Genomic DNA, 15,143 nt, shown 5'->3' with positions numbered 1-15,143 from the left:
GATGGACCCCTCAGAAATTTCAATGAATATTTGCATGTATTGAAAACTATTCATATACTTTACAAGTCAATGATGATCGTCAATGCCTTATCCTCCAAGTAGTCATGAAGATGGACCCCTCAGAAATTTCAATGAATATTTGCATGTATTGAAAAATTTTTTTAGTGGAAGATTTTTTTATTTTTTTTTAAGAAATCAAAAATTCATTGATTAAAATCTAAATAACATGTATTGAAAAATTTAAGAAAAATTCTAAAATAATTTTTGAAAATTTTTAACATAAAAATAATTAATTTTAAGAAGAATAATATATTTATTATACTATTTAAATACAAAGTTTAAATAATCAAAGGATTAAACTGTAAGTTTTGTCAAATCTCGATGACTAAATTAATTGGTTTGGAAATATAGGGACTAAATTGTAAGGTTCACCAACTTTAGAAACTAAATTGCAATTTACCAAATTCAAATTGAGTGTTTAATAAATTTTTTTTTAATTTTGATTTAATTGTTTAAAATTAAAAGATTTAAATAAAATAAGCAATAAATTTGTTTGGATTTAAGTTGATAACTTGATTAGATAAGATTAAACAGAAAGTAGATGTCCATGAATAAAAAATATTCAAAAGAACAAAAGCATGCAAAAACTAGAGGCAGTTGAGGGTGAGAAAGAAGAAATACCTGCTGTTTGAACCTAATTTCTCCCAAATTTTGAGAGAGACAGAGAGCAGCAGAGTGTAGTGTAGTTGCTCAGAAGAGATTCAAATGGAGAATTAATTCCTGTCTCTTGTCTGTGTGAAGATGAAATAATAATTTTGACTGCTTAATTATTCATATACCTTACAAGTCAATGATGATCGTCAATATCTCATCCTCTGAGTAGAAATTGAATTAGTTTGAAATTGAAAGTTAATTGTTATTATTGTAAATACTAATAGAGAAGAAGATTGTATTAGGAAAATCCTTTACCATTTGTAAAGGATACTTATGAAACCTCTGATATTCTTACATAGTAAATGTTGTTTCTGGATGTCCTTCCATGATTTGCTTTTTGTCTTCCTGATTGCTTCTTCAAACATCATCTTCCGAAATTTTTTTAAATATGTTTCTTTTGATTCTTGAATTTTATAACCAACAGAATAAATACCATAATTGAAGTGCATTCACAGATATTTAAATTCTTGATGAAAATTTCATCAAGCTTCTAGATTTTCCAAGATTTTCTTGCCAACCAAACAGAAGGCAAGAGCAAAAACAAACGTTTTCCCATAAATATATACTTTAGTAAGATACACCTCTCAATTAGTTTTACTTATATTTTAAATGATTTTATTATTAGAATAATTGCCTTGGCAGCAAATTGATGAAAATTTTCTCTTCTGGTTGCAAAGAATACCATCCCTTCCTATTTGAGGCCACCAAGATGAGAGTTACTGTTAGTGTATCAAATCATTCATCTTTAGTTTGCATTACAAGATTTTATATATTTTAGGCTTATCGTAGCGTGTTTTCTCCTATTTAATCCAAGTTAAAATTTATTTTATCTTTGCTTCTCTTATCTTATGCCTTCAATGGAATGAACATTTCAGTAAATAAATAAATTCAACAAATAGCATGCTAGCAAAATGTAGGGCAAACCAGAATTTAAATTTAACCTACACCATTGTATCAGTAGCTCGTTTAGTTATTACAAACCATATGTACTTGCACTAATACATAAACTACCAGAACCATATTCCACACAAGGCCTGCAGCAAAAAGATGCTCTGCAATAAAAACCCTTTTAAGTGCAAAAATCAATGGTCTGTTGCCGTGGCCACAGAAGCACTGCTACCTATATCAAGGCTTAAGCTAGCATACTTCGACAGAAGTTCCTGCAGCAAATAATTGAGCTGATTTAGAAGTAAAGAAAAAAGATTGAACTAGTTAAGAACAAAAATTAAAATTAACAGTCACAAACATTGCGAACTACAATATGGAAAGTCATCATTATGAAAAGCCTAAATCGATGGTTGAAGAAGACCTGATCAACAGCTGCTACCCCATTAGCCTTTTGCTTCTGAGCCCATCTCTTGGCATTTCGTTCCAGCAATATATATTTCATAACCTGCAACGTATGCAAAACAGAGTAATTTTTGGGAATCCAAGTCCCACATCAGGAATGAACAAAAAATTAAAGGGTGAATATAAGTAGTTGGGTTGCAAGATTGAATTGACTAGTCATTTTGATGTATAAAACAACTTAATTACTTATATAAACTCATCTTAAAATCAATTAATATGTAATTTGACCGGTACACTCACTAAATTTAAGAGTAATTGATTTGATCAATATCAAAATATCTTCCATTTTGACATGATCTAAATTTGATTTTATATTTGTATACATTTGCATGATACCAAACTTCTGCGCTACCAGTCCATGATATGTTATAGCTCGGCAAGAATATTAAGCTTTACCTGGGGCAACTACACCACAAGTGTAAATATTCAATGCAAAGGTTGTAATTTTATTAAATTTTTAAAGGGAAAAGCATGATCATCAGAAATGGTCTGCACAAAATATTCTGGAAGTAAAGAAGGGTATACATTAATAATAACTAAGCTTAATACCAAATTAATTGAGGTCGGCTATATGATTCGTAATGAGTCAATAAATAACACAACATTGCAAGTTTTACTTGAATGTGACAAACTCTGTAGGAGAATTTGCCCAAAATGCTAGCCAAAACCTTATTGGACTGGAGTAGCACTATTGGTACAAACTAGCCCACATATATATGGTCCTCCTATCAGTCTACCAGACAAAAACCAATTAGAGTAAGTATCCACAAGTTCCTACAAGGCTTTGATATCAAGTCATAAATGACTTGATAAAAATACCCCTAAAAGCAAGGCTCTAGGAGGAGAAAGCCCAATACCTTATTTAATTGCATCTATCTCTCCATTTAAGCCATGTGGAACCATAGGATACTTAGAAATCATCTAGGGCATTTCATATAGAAATAGAACATAGTCCTTCGAGAACATTCTGAGAAAGAGAACAAGACAATTTGCATGAAAAAAACTACCTCTAGTAATTTTGTTTTTGTTGTCTTGCAAGGATAAACTTCTGCTCTGGCTTCCTCCTGAACTAAGCACCAATCAACCTGAGGGATAGAAAGAAAATAACTCATTTGTTGTACAAATTACAATTCAAACTTCAACAAGCTACCAAAGGTCAAGCAATAGTGACCTTGCGCAGGTAGGAAGTCAATGAATCGCGCCAAAACCACCACTCCATGGACAACTCAGAGTAGTAAGCTGCAGTTTCTGCCAGCATTATCTGCTCAAATTTTTCATAATAATTTGTGGTTCCTTTGCCTCCTAATCCTATAAATAAACAAAGCACAGCATTGAGCAGATTTCGATCAATATCCTTCCCCTCACGATCTTCAATAATCTGTGCACAATGTCACATGCTCCAATTACCACCAACTTAATCAAATGCAATAATCAAACAAAAAAAGAACACCAACACTAAGCAAATGGCAACAGACCAAGCTTATCGCAGCTTCCTGAATTTTTCCATATAGCCTCTCGCAAACCTGAAAATCATAGTTGAATTGAGCATTTTAGACAATATAAAAAGTAAAAGAGCACAAAAGGAAATACAAAAAAGTGATCTACTTCAAGACCATGGATGTTGCTAACCTGATTGCCATAGTAATGTTTTGGGGCATCAGCAAGTAATAGAAGTCCTTTCCTTGGAGCATAGGAACGATCCAAGAATTCAAAGAACTTATATATAGAGTCTGCAAAGGCCTTAAACTCTGACCAAGATTGTGTTACTTCTTTCAGCAGCGCTACCCCATGTTTGCCCAACAATCTTGGAATTACCTAAGCGCAAAATGGTTAATTATCAATGCACATGATAAGATAAGACACCAATTAAACGAAACTATGCGCTTATAAATTTGAGATTGGCTCAATTGAAACATTTGAGTCGGTTTATGATAACAGGAAGGGTGAAAGACTCAAAAAGCTAAACCATTTTCCATAAAGTAAAATTCATTTGAACCAAAATTCCAACAAAAAAGAGAAATGTAGATTGAATCACACAACTCTAACCTTTTCCATAATTCTCTCTTCTAGATAGCTCACATATTTCTCATAAATATGCTCTGAGTAGTTACGCTTCTGGGTGCACAGCTTGTAAACACAACTACCACAAACGTTAAGGATACTCGATTACCCACTAATACCCACATCACTACCATCTCCCACTCTACTTTAAAACTGAAAAAGCACAGAAATTATGGAATTTTAGCCCAAAAAATAAAATGCATTTCATATTCAGGATACTCGTATATCAGCATATTTTCTGCGGTAGTAAATGGAGTGACACACTGGGCATCATAGATCAACTTCTTCCTTGCAATGGCATCTTCTATTTTCTTCAACCCTTCTTCCAACGTCAAGGGAGTATTCATCTCGCTTTTCATCTGAACCCAAAAGACGATTACCCTGAACAATCAAGTTAAACTCTTCAAATTAAAGAAAAGAATTGGGAAAGATACAACCAGATAGTACCTGATAAGCAGGGCAGAGATAATTACAACTTGGGAAGAGGGAAAGCAAACGAAAGGAGGATAACGAGAAGGGAATGAAGAGAAATGAGGAGTTTCACACGTATATAAAGGCGAAACAAACTTGCAGAAGAAGGGGAAGAGCTTGTTTGCCAAGTTTAGTGACGCTTTGCTCTGTCATGCGGACAGTTACAGTTTAGAATCTACTTCTTTGAAAAGCAGGATTTTGCACTTTTATTGGATAGATGAAAAATAATGGGGAATGAAGAGGAAAATGATTTTATTTTTTATTTCTTTGAAAGATAAAAAATATATATATATATAAAGAGAAAAAAAATTGGGAGGAAAATATATTCTTAAATATTATGGTTACTTTTTAAAATTTGAAGAGTAAAATTGTAATTTTATTACACATAAAATAATTTTTAAATATTTTTTTTTTCATATTTAATTATGCAAAAAAGTTATCATTATTATAAATTTTTATTTTTTCTTTCTTTTAAATATTATTGAAAATTTAATTTTTTAAAAGTTATTTAATTATAAAATTATTATATCATATTAAATTCAAATTTAAATTTTAATTTTTAATATTTTTACACTTATTTAACATCAAATAAATCTTTTAATATATCCTAAAATTAATATAAAAAAAATTAAAATAATTTCTAATTAATATATTTAAAATAATATTTTTATAAATAATAATTGACATGATAATATTAAACAAACTCATAATTAGTTTCCCTCTTAGGAGCAAGCCACAACTTTCATTGAAAGCTATGTTTTGGGCTTTGAAAATAGGCCTTTCAGTTCCTTGACTTTTCATGGGCCTTTTTCGAATTCTTAAAAATATTTTCTGCACTTTAAAAAAAGTATTTTGCCGTTAATTAAATAAAAAGACCAATATGCCCTTTACTAATATTAGAAGTGCAGAAAGTCCATAAATGGAAGAAGCCAAGCCTCTCTTGCGCGCATCCATCGGTCTCTGTCTCTTTCTCTATATGTCGAACCTCAACCGGTCCATTGTCAAGTCCACTCACTCTCTTTTAACTAAGTTTAGCTGGGCATCGATTGAATAAGTTTTTAGCTAGCTTAAGAAGATTTGTTAGGGTGGCTTAATCCAGGTCAGTTTATGTTGATGATTTTGCTTTTACTTTTACATTCTTTATGAAATTGGGTATAAATTCAAGGCTGTTGATAGTGTAATTATATGTTTATTGGTTTACATCGGTTTTTTTCTTTTGATTTTAGTATCAGGTTTGCTATTGACGTTGATCTCAAATCTGCTGTTGCATTTCAGTATTAGGAGTAGTGTTTGAAGTTGGTGCAGTGGTAGAAGTCCTTCATCGTCAAGAATGTCGTAGCTGCTGCCATTGTGTTGAAGGTAATTTAATATTCAATTAAATGTTACTGATGAGCATATTGTGGGTTCCATTTGTGATTGACATTTTGAGAGCTTGCATGCAATTTTTTTTCTTTAAACTTTCAAACCTTTTTTTTCTCCCGACGACATTGAGGGGCAGTTTTGGTATTAAAAAAATTACTTACATTGAACTGTACAAATGGGTGAGTTTTAAAAATACAGGGGTTAAAGTGTAGATTTTAGTAAACCTTAGGGATGAAATTGCAAAAGTGAGGATTGAGGGAAATATTCCCCGTTCTATCTAAAAAGTTCGAATTTTTAGCGCATTGATTCGCCAATTCTTGAAGGCGGCTGAGTTAGGGTTACGGAGTCAGTAATGGCCGATTTTCAGACCTCGACTCACAAAGCCAAATGGATCTTCACCTCTCAACAGCTGGTAAGTGATATTTCTTACTTGTTTTCCTAATAAACTCTACCAGTCAATTGTAATTTTGCTTTTTGGTTCCCGCGAAAATGAAACAAATAACAGAAAACGCATTAAAAATGGGCACATCAAGGTGGGTTAAAAAGTAGTGGTTTAATTGAGCTCAATTTAAATGGAGTTAATTTTACAATAAGCAAAACAACTGAACCAAATAGTTTGATCTTAGTCCCATTTTAGTTGGGTATTCATCTACGGCTTTCAAAATATTCTATTATTATTATTTTTTTTGTGAATTTGATTTTAGCTTATCAGATGCTTTAGTTTCATAAATGTGTTTCATTTTCTTTCTTTTAATTATAGTGATCGGATTTAAGTTTCAATACAGGTTGAGAAGCACAAAGTTACTAATCAAAGAGCCAAGCAAATGCTGGAGAAGGTATGTTGCAGCCTTGGTTCCCTCTTTTACTCATTCTAATGACAATAATATTTAGTGTTTTTTACCTTTCAATTTTCATATTTTGAAGTATGGAACAACAAGAATGGAAGTAGATGTTGATGGATCACTGTCATACCCTGAACCTCAAGTTAACGCAGCAGACAATGGTAGATGTTTTTTTTCCCTTTTTATTTATTATTTCACTCTTTAATTTTCCTTTAGATTACGATTATGGGTTTTTTGATATGATCCCTTAATCTGATTTTTTAAAAATTATTCTGATGGTATCATCTTTTTCAATATCAGCTGATAAGCATTCTCGTCCAAAATCGCTCAGTGTTGAAGAAGAACAATTTATGCGAGTATACTATGAATATAAACTTCGAGAAGTGTGCAGTGCCTTTTACTTTCCTCATAAAATTCAGGCAAGTCATTCTTTTTGCGAAGTAACCAGGATGATGATAGTTGCCATGAAACGAGAATAGATATGTAAATAAATGGCTTAGTGGATTTTACTGACATTATTGGAATTTCATGCACTGCAGGCAACAGCACTCATATACTTCAAGAGGTTTTATCTTCAATGGTCGGTCATGGAACATGATCCAAAACATGTAATGTATGATTTGTTGAGATCTCATTTTATATGCATGCACATAAAAGTTGGTCAATGCCTATCAGAGTTGGTAGAAATCATTAGGCACTATATGTTCTTATTATCGTAAATCACACTTGCATAATGTTCGTGGGGTTTGTTTGATAATGTATTAATAACTTGAAATTACTTCTTTGCATCCACAGGTTAACCTGTATATATGCAGCTTGTAAGATCGAAGAAAATCATGTATCAGCAGAGGAGCTTGGTAAGGGGATTTCACAGGATCATCAAATGATTCTCAATTATGAGATGATAGTGCTCCAGGCATGGATATGGCTCTTACATTTACTGCTATCCCATCTTGATTTTTCTTCACTTCATATTATATTAAATATACTCTTTATTATGCAGAGCTTGGAATTTGATCTTATTGTCTATGCTCCATATCGTTCAGTTGAAGGTTTTATCAATGATATGGAGGTAACTGAATTTGGTTAATTATATTTTGTTGTGATTCCTCCAGCTCTTGCAAAAGAGTTCTACCTTTTATTCTTTTTCTTATTCACATTGACAATTTTTTGTTTGGTTTGATTGTAAGCTCTCTTTTCCTTGAATTCTTGTTGCAATTATTGACATTTAGCTTTGGCTCAACAGGAATTCTGTCATGCAACGGATGACCAAATTCAAATGCTGAAGGTAATTTCCCTTGTATTCTTATGATTAGATTTTATGTTTGAGTACTATTTTCGTTTGATCATTTTAGTTCATTTACCCTTAAAATTGAATATTGAAAAAAGTTCCCTAAATGTTTGAACACATTGATAGAAATGAATTTCTATAAATGGTTGTCAATGATGCTTCTCTTGTTTATTGGAATGTGCAACAGTTCTATCTATTCTTATGGGCTTAAATCATAGTTAGTAGATTCACTCACCTCCCTGGGTGCCACTATCTGGGTTGCACATTCCAACTCACGGCACATTTGCGTCCCAAACCGCCACGGATGCAATTTGGAAATAGGGGTTCAGAAGAATAAGAAGAGCTTGTTTTTTGGAAATACAAACACTACTAATTTCTAATTATATTTTTTGGATAATTTAAAATAGTAATAATAAAAGGACTTTAAAAATTAGAAAAACAAAAAATGAATTGTGCCTTATAAATATAATTCACATACAGAACAAATATGATTTGCCTACCGCAAGCCAAATTGGTGTATTAACAAAGCCTACCCCAGTGTATCCTATATTTAGTTAAGTGGCGTACCATGCACCAAATACCCATACCACGATCCGAGGGTACTGCATTCCTGGTAACTATGTCTAGCTTTCCTTTCTGCCATTGATTGTTGGATTTGATCTGAATCAATATTTTATAGGATTTGCAAGCAACTGCAACAGCGGAGGTTGACAAAATCATGTTTACTGATGCACCACTGCTTTTTCCTCCTGGGCAGGTATTCTTTATAGAAACTTGTTATTGATATTGAATATAATAATCTCTTTCCATCTTGGGCAAGTGAAATTTCTATTAAAAGCAAAGAAGATAAAGCATAGAAATAAGCAACCAGGATCAAAAGCTTAAGCCAGAAGCACCATTCTTGATCCAACATAACAAGTGGAGTCATTCTGAACATAAGCAGTGGTGAATTGCTTAATTATAATGGAAGATCTTTTTGCAAGTAGCAAATAACTTCAATGAGTGAAGCTTCATATTTTGAGAAAGCTTCCTATGTAATATTTAGTTCATCTTTTAATTGCTTTCTATGTTACACTCACTGTTTCACATTTTTTTCCGGGGCATTGCCCCAAATTTATTTGAGGAAAGATTGTGTCACACCATATACAGAATTGAATGGTTGATTACATGTAGCTTGACTTAAGCTATTTTGTCCTACCATGTAATAGCATCGTCACGTTTGACATTACTTTTTATTCAATTTGGTGCAGTCAGCTTTGGCTGCTTTAGAAAGAATATCACTCTGTGGTAATTGACTGGTTGATTTGTTGTGGCTTGGCTTAAGATGGTTTGTCCTTTCATGCAATGGCGTCATCTTATTTGACTTGACTGATTCATCAATTTGATGCAGTTGGCATTGGCTGCTTTGCGAATTGCAAATGAGATGCACCAGGTTCTTGATTTTGAGAGGTTAGGACAGTGATGGTTATTTTTCTGCTACATTGCTCCCTCCTATTCTCCCCCACACCATGTGTGTTTTAGCAACATTTGCATTGCAGTTATGGACTTATTGGTTAGATTGGGATTTATTTGAAGCTCAACTCTTGTTTTTGGCCAAAAAATTGACAGGGAATGGAAATTTATTTAGCACTTGCTTACTTCTTTGCAGATACCTCAGGAACATTCTTTCTCGTCAGAATTCTGTGCACACGATTTCAGATCTCATTGGATCTCTAGATGCCATAGATTCTTGGGTATAAATCTATCAATTTAGTCTCAGTTTGAATTTCAGGCAAATCTCCTTTTTATATCCTCTCTGACAGACTGATGGTACAGATTATAGACTTAGTGATTCTAATTCAATTTTAGGGAAATATGATTCTCCTCCCGTTGCATCTGCTAATTTTATCCGCTTTTGACTTTTTTCTGGTTTTGCATACAGGTAAAGAAGTACAAGTTCCCTACAGAAAAGGACATGAAGCACATAAACCGGAAGCTGAAGTCTTGCTGGGGTCATGGCTCCCATGACGAGTACTTTTCCATATACTTGCTTATATCGGTAGTTTAGTGCCTGCCTCTGTTATTTTTTTACATTGTCGATTTATTGCTTGGCAACAGTAAGAAACGGGAGAAGAAATCAAAACACAAGTCCCATAAGAGTTCAAATGAAATGCAAAATGGCCCATCCCTTGCATAATTGTAAGTTCTGCCTTGTATGTTGGAGTTTTCTCTTTTCTTAAAATGAACCGAGTTGTTTTAGCACCAAAGGCTTTGTTTGGCTGCCATATTGTTGCTAGATAGCTGTATGAGGAAACTTCATTCACTCCCTTAGGCAATCCTCTTGTAAAATAATTTCTTACAGAAGTACAGGAGGGTCCTTTATGTCACAATTTGCATATCTTGACTGGTGGTTGGACCATCTTAGAGGGGGTTGAACTTTTGGTTTTATTGACTTTGATTGTTATGTGATTTCAGATACATGGACGGACCTTCAGTCTTTTGCTGGTAAATTTGCATCTGGGTTGGGAGAGGAATTATGCCAGTGAAAATGAAATTTTGATGTATTAGATGGCCTTGAATACAAAGCCATGATTTTCAATGGATCTTCTAAATGTTTTAGCAAGGAAAATCTGTGTTTTTTACTTCCAAGAAATACAAGATGCATGATCCCAGAATTCTTAGCTTGCAGTTCTGTAAAATTGTAGAGATTGAAGTTCATTTCAAGTTAAAAGGACAATTTTGCACTAGGAATGATCTGAGTAAAATTTTCTCTGTTGTCATCTGCATGCTACTGCCTGTGAAGAAAAAGGTAGCAATGTTTTCTTCAAGTCTTTTACTGGATTAAGTCATTATGAGAAAAATGGACAAAAAGCATGTTTAACACTAATTCCCCCTGTGTGTAGCATATATATATATATATATATACATACACACATATCTCCTTCTCTGTATGGCTTGTGTGTGATCCACAAATTGTAAAGCTGTTCATTTTCTTACAATGGTAGCCAGCAACATGAAGCACTTTTGCTGACTATTAAGATTGATTTATATCTTCTTACATTGGCTAATACGTAATCCACTTGTTCCTGCTTTTAGCAATTTTGTTCTGCTTAGTAACAAGATTGCAACTCAATAAGGCGTTATTTATTGTAGTGCAAAATTTTAAATTTAATTCCAATACTCTACAAGTGGAGAACCTTTAGTCCAATATGTGATGGAGCTAAGCTAAGTATCTCTGTGTGGAAGTGTGGATGTTAAGAGGTAAAATAATTGAATTTAGAGTAGATCTCCTGGACAGAAAGACGTTGCCTTCCTGATTACTTTTCTCAGGATTTGGTCTAGTTTGGTTGAAAATGGTTCCTTTTAAGCCTTGTTCATGTCATGTACGACAGGATGTTTTCCACTGGACAACATCGTTTTGCACCAGACGTCCTCTTCTATGTAGCATGAGGCAAACAAGTTGGATCGGACAGATTCGGATTAGATTTTTGCAACAATTTAATTTAATTTTATTATTTTTTTATATTTATAAATAAAACAATTTAATTATTTTAACTTTAAAAAATTTATTTTGAAAGAAATAAAAATTACATGAAAAGCAATATAATTATGTGAAATTCATTTAAATTTTTTTATTGCAAATAATTTTTCAAAGAAGTGATTGAGTTTTGCATTTTGAGTTATTTTGAATTTTTACTTTTTCAAAAAAATTTTTAATGTAATTTTTTTTAAAATTTAAATGAATCAATTTTAAATTAATCATCATGTTGACTTTTGAATTTGTAATTCATTCAAGATATATATTTTGTGCGAGTTCAAATAAATTAAAGGTCGTTAGTAAATCTGTGATCCCATTGATCATCTGGCCTTGCTGTCAGGATTTGAAATCATTACGGGCTTTTTCATTTTCAAGTTACAGCCCAATTTCAATTGAAACGGCGTCGGTGCTCTCTCTTTGGTATTTAAATTTTATCATTGGATTCTCTATGCCCCTCTGGCCCTCCGTGACCGAAAATTCAAAATCCAGGTAAATTCTCACCTCAATTATTATCAAGAGCGGCCATTCTGTATACAACAAGCTCATGTCTTTTCTGTTCAAGTATTCCTCCTTAATCAGCCAAACCATGAATTGGCATTTTTCCTTGACTAAAATCTTTCTTTGGTTCCCAAGAACGTCTCTTTGCTTCCCTTTTGAGGCCTGATTTTTCTAGTTTTCTTTATGGTGGAGATAACCACCATAGTGAAAGTTAGTGAAAGTTAAAGGCATTCTAAATATTGTCAGGGCATTTAAATATTTGTTTAGTTGAATTTGGTTTTGAGTCTTGTATTATCAGTATTCAGTAATGCACATTAGGAGAGCGATTTGATAGCTTTTGCAAAGTGAATAGTGAAAATTGTAGAGCTTTTACCTGTTCGTTTGGAAAGGATACTATGTGAGTCTGCTGGAAGGATGTAAAAAAGAAGAGAATTAGGAGTTATTTTTGGTGTAAGAGGAAAGTATCATTTCTCAAAGGTGTGATTTCTTTCCCATCCAGATAGGCCATGTTGTGAAGAATTAAGAGCTACACGTAAATTCAAAATTTACATCAATGCTGCCATCAGAACAGGTATTCTTTCTTAATCTTCTTGTTTTATTATCTTTATGTGCTTCCTGCCAGATAAACGTCATATTCATGATATTAAGTTACAGGTTATATTTCAGATTTATCATGTTTCCATAATTTATATTTGTAGAAGTAACTCTTAATATTTGGATTTGGAATTTAGCACTTTAAAATTTGTTCTTAATGCATTGATCATGGAATTTTATAAAGTTTAATATCAGAATGACAGCCAGAAGTCCATGAAAATTTTGATGTTCATGTCCTTCATTGTTTTGGATCAAGTATATCATAGCTAGCCAATGATCAAATGCACAGAAGCACATTGGCGAGATGCCTGGGGTTTTGTTGTGTTTTTCTTTAATTCAGTTTCTTTGTTGTTGTTTCTTGTTTGGTTTGCACTCCTTTTGCCAGATTTTTTCACTTAGCATGATTCCTTCTAGGTTGATTTTTGCGAGGAGACCTATTGGTTGGGTATAAATTGAGTATCTCATGCTAAATTTTTCCTGACATTTGATTAATAAATATTTTGTTTATAAAACAAAATCTAGTTCCAAGGTTAAAGCAAAAATCGATAGATTTCTGATGTCACTGTAAGCATAAAGACAAGTAAATTTGCACTGAACTTCCAAGGTCTTTTATGTTTTGTTTTATAAAATGACATTTTAATTTTGTTTGCAGCAACCAACCTTCCTGCATTGTGCCAATAAAGTAGAGATATATTTTCCCCAGGAGTTGCTGTGGATATTTGACTCGCTTAGATCATTTGGGTAAACTTGATACTGGTTGTATGAATATAACGTCTTGTACTCGCGAAATTAAAATTGATTATTGGGTGGAACCTGATATTGATGATGGTTGGGGATATGTACAACTATTGTTAATCAAATTACTTGATTTTATGGTTAATTGCTTTTCAATGGTTAATTTGCATGGCTTAATTTGCTTACCTTATTGAAATAGTGTTGAATGTGAAACATGAGAATGGAATTTCATTTATAGATCCAGTACCAGAATTACCAAAACAAGAGTAGGTGAGGACAAATTGATGATATGAATATTTTAGAAGTTTTAGAAAGGTAATCTTGAACTCGAAAGACCCATTTCTTGATGCTAAAGACTGCTTCAGCAGCACATTTTTATGGCAAATTAATACAAAGAATTGATTTGATTGACTTGCGTTTTAATATATCCTACTGACTTAACTTTTCTGGCCACATATATTAACATTATATTCTAGATTGATTAACCAGTAACACATAATACTGCAATGTGGTGTAGACCACAAGGCATTTTAGGTAGTGACTTAGTGCGGCTTTTGAAACATCTGTGAGGGAATCTTAGTGCTGCACACGCCGCATCAAAAGAGACAATTGAGCCTCACTCATCACCCCACCCCCCACCCATCATATTCTGTTACACAACCCTGAGAAATAACTTATAGACTTGCTGTTGAAGGGTTTCATGACAATTTTTGTTTCATCATGAGCAGGATAGCTATCAAATGCTAGCATTATCAAGCTATTTTGCTGCTAGCTGTTTGCACACGAAACATAAGAAGGATATAGGCTTGGTGTCATCCATTGTTGCAAGAACTTTGGCATGCCCATGCCATGCATGAAGTGAAACAACATCTATTTAATTTTTCAATTCTGCCAGAATTAGCACCTTTTACTTGGATAAACTAAGTTCTTGGGACCATTATTATGGTTTTAAGGTCAAAAAGCGCTTTAGCTAGATCAATGCAGCTCTTGAGATGTGTCTGATGCAACTAAGCTGCTGCATTTCAACAGAAAACCCATGATCCTCTTCCCACTGTCCTGTAAAATTGGTGCATCAATTGAGGTGCAATGCAGGTTTTCTTTAAATAAATCAGAGTCTCTGTTGCCGATGTGTGAGCAGACGGTCACCCACAGGCAATGCAGGATACATGAAGGTTATGAAGCTCGATGCCACAATTCCATGGTCGGAGCTCATGTAAGCAGCACGCAGAAATGATTCTATGTAAAGAAACCCATCACTTTATAGCATTGCTGCTGCATTTATACAGTACTTAATCTTGAAGTTTGCAGGTCATCACTTTCATCTTTATCAAGAAAACCATCAATGTTATGCCTCATTGTTAATCATTCAGCTTTTGTCTCTCATAGTGTCTCGTATTGTTGTGTAAAACTTCACTCATTTTTGTTGGGGAACAATTTTAGTGGGACTTTACTTACATCTCCTTTTGTATAATTTGTAAAACTCCGATTCCATTTTCTGTGGAGACTGAAGATAGTTGAGAAGTGGTCCAGCCCAAAGAGGCACAGAAGCACTTGGTTGTGTGTTGATTGTTGAGACCCTAATCTTATTTGCTAGGGTTTTAGCAATCGCCCACCCTTTATTGGAGATTACCCAATCCATTTGCAAATTATGTAGTTAAAAAATTGCATGCTGGAGATTTTAACTGGATTTTCACCACAAATCATGTTA

At 33.3% G+C, this 15,143-nt stretch overlaps 2 protein-coding genes and 1 long non-coding RNA gene across 8 annotated transcripts; 2 read left to right on the top strand and 1 right to left on the bottom strand.

Moving 5' to 3' along the window:
• Positions 1-1,618: 1,618 nt before the first annotated feature.
• Positions 1,619-4,719, bottom strand: LOC131177671 (cullin-1-like). 4 transcript variants are annotated; one of them, XM_058142769.1, is made up of 9 exons: positions 4,599-4,719; positions 4,345-4,506; positions 4,111-4,204; positions 3,694-3,879; positions 3,540-3,587; positions 3,236-3,442; positions 3,072-3,149; positions 2,024-2,107; positions 1,619-1,874 (listed from the first exon to the last, which is right to left on the bottom strand). In XM_058142769.1, exons 2-9 carry the CDS (start codon positions 4,482-4,484, stop codon positions 1,797-1,799), a joined length of 915 nt encoding a protein of 304 aa, XP_057998752.1. In that variant the 5' UTR covers positions 4,485-4,506; positions 4,599-4,719; the 3' UTR covers positions 1,619-1,796. The 4 variants fall into 4 exon arrangements, with proteins under 4 accessions (XP_057998752.1, XP_057998750.1, XP_057998749.1 ...); XM_058142767.1 differs by having other exon boundaries at positions 4,345-4,484; positions 4,573-4,713; XM_058142766.1 differs by having other exon boundaries at positions 4,573-4,710.
• Positions 4,720-5,552: 833 nt separating this feature from the next.
• LOC110666086 (cyclin-H1-1-like) lies at positions 5,553-10,957 on the top strand. Of its 3 annotated transcripts, XM_058142764.1 has the most exons (16): positions 5,553-5,695; positions 5,872-5,955; positions 6,257-6,370; positions 6,744-6,794; positions 6,883-6,961; positions 7,101-7,219; positions 7,340-7,413; positions 7,596-7,716; positions 7,804-7,872; positions 8,047-8,088; positions 8,771-8,848; positions 9,482-9,540; positions 9,740-9,824; positions 10,013-10,101; positions 10,189-10,269; positions 10,546-10,957. In XM_058142764.1, the coding sequence occupies exons 3-15, from the start codon at positions 6,311-6,313 to the stop codon at positions 10,265-10,267; spliced, it is 1,005 nt and encodes a 334-aa protein (XP_057998747.1). In that variant the 5' UTR covers positions 5,553-5,695; positions 5,872-5,955; positions 6,257-6,310; the 3' UTR covers positions 10,268-10,269; positions 10,546-10,957. The 3 variants fall into 3 exon arrangements, with proteins under 3 accessions (XP_057998747.1, XP_057998748.1, XP_057998746.1); XM_058142765.1 differs by lacking the exon at positions 5,553-5,695 and having other exon boundaries at positions 5,850-5,955; positions 6,733-6,794; XM_058142763.1 differs by lacking the exon at positions 5,553-5,695 and having other exon boundaries at positions 5,859-5,955.
• A 1,034-nt stretch (positions 10,958-11,991) lies between these two features.
• LOC131177674 (uncharacterized) lies at positions 11,992-14,985 on the top strand. The gene is made up of 2 exons (XR_009147037.1): positions 11,992-12,677; positions 14,164-14,985. It is a non-coding gene; the product is annotated as an uncharacterized LOC131177674 (long non-coding RNA).
• The last annotated feature ends 158 nt before the right edge of the window (positions 14,986-15,143 follow it).

The sequence above is a fragment of the Hevea brasiliensis genome, unplaced genomic scaffold (assembly GCF_030052815.1).
Source record: "Hevea brasiliensis isolate MT/VB/25A 57/8 unplaced genomic scaffold, ASM3005281v1 Scaf7, whole genome shotgun sequence".
Classification (NCBI taxonomy): Eukaryota; Viridiplantae; Streptophyta; class Magnoliopsida; order Malpighiales; family Euphorbiaceae; genus Hevea; species Hevea brasiliensis.
The sequence above is the reverse complement of the archived record's forward strand: the minus strand, read 5'-3'. Positions and strand labels throughout refer to the sequence as shown.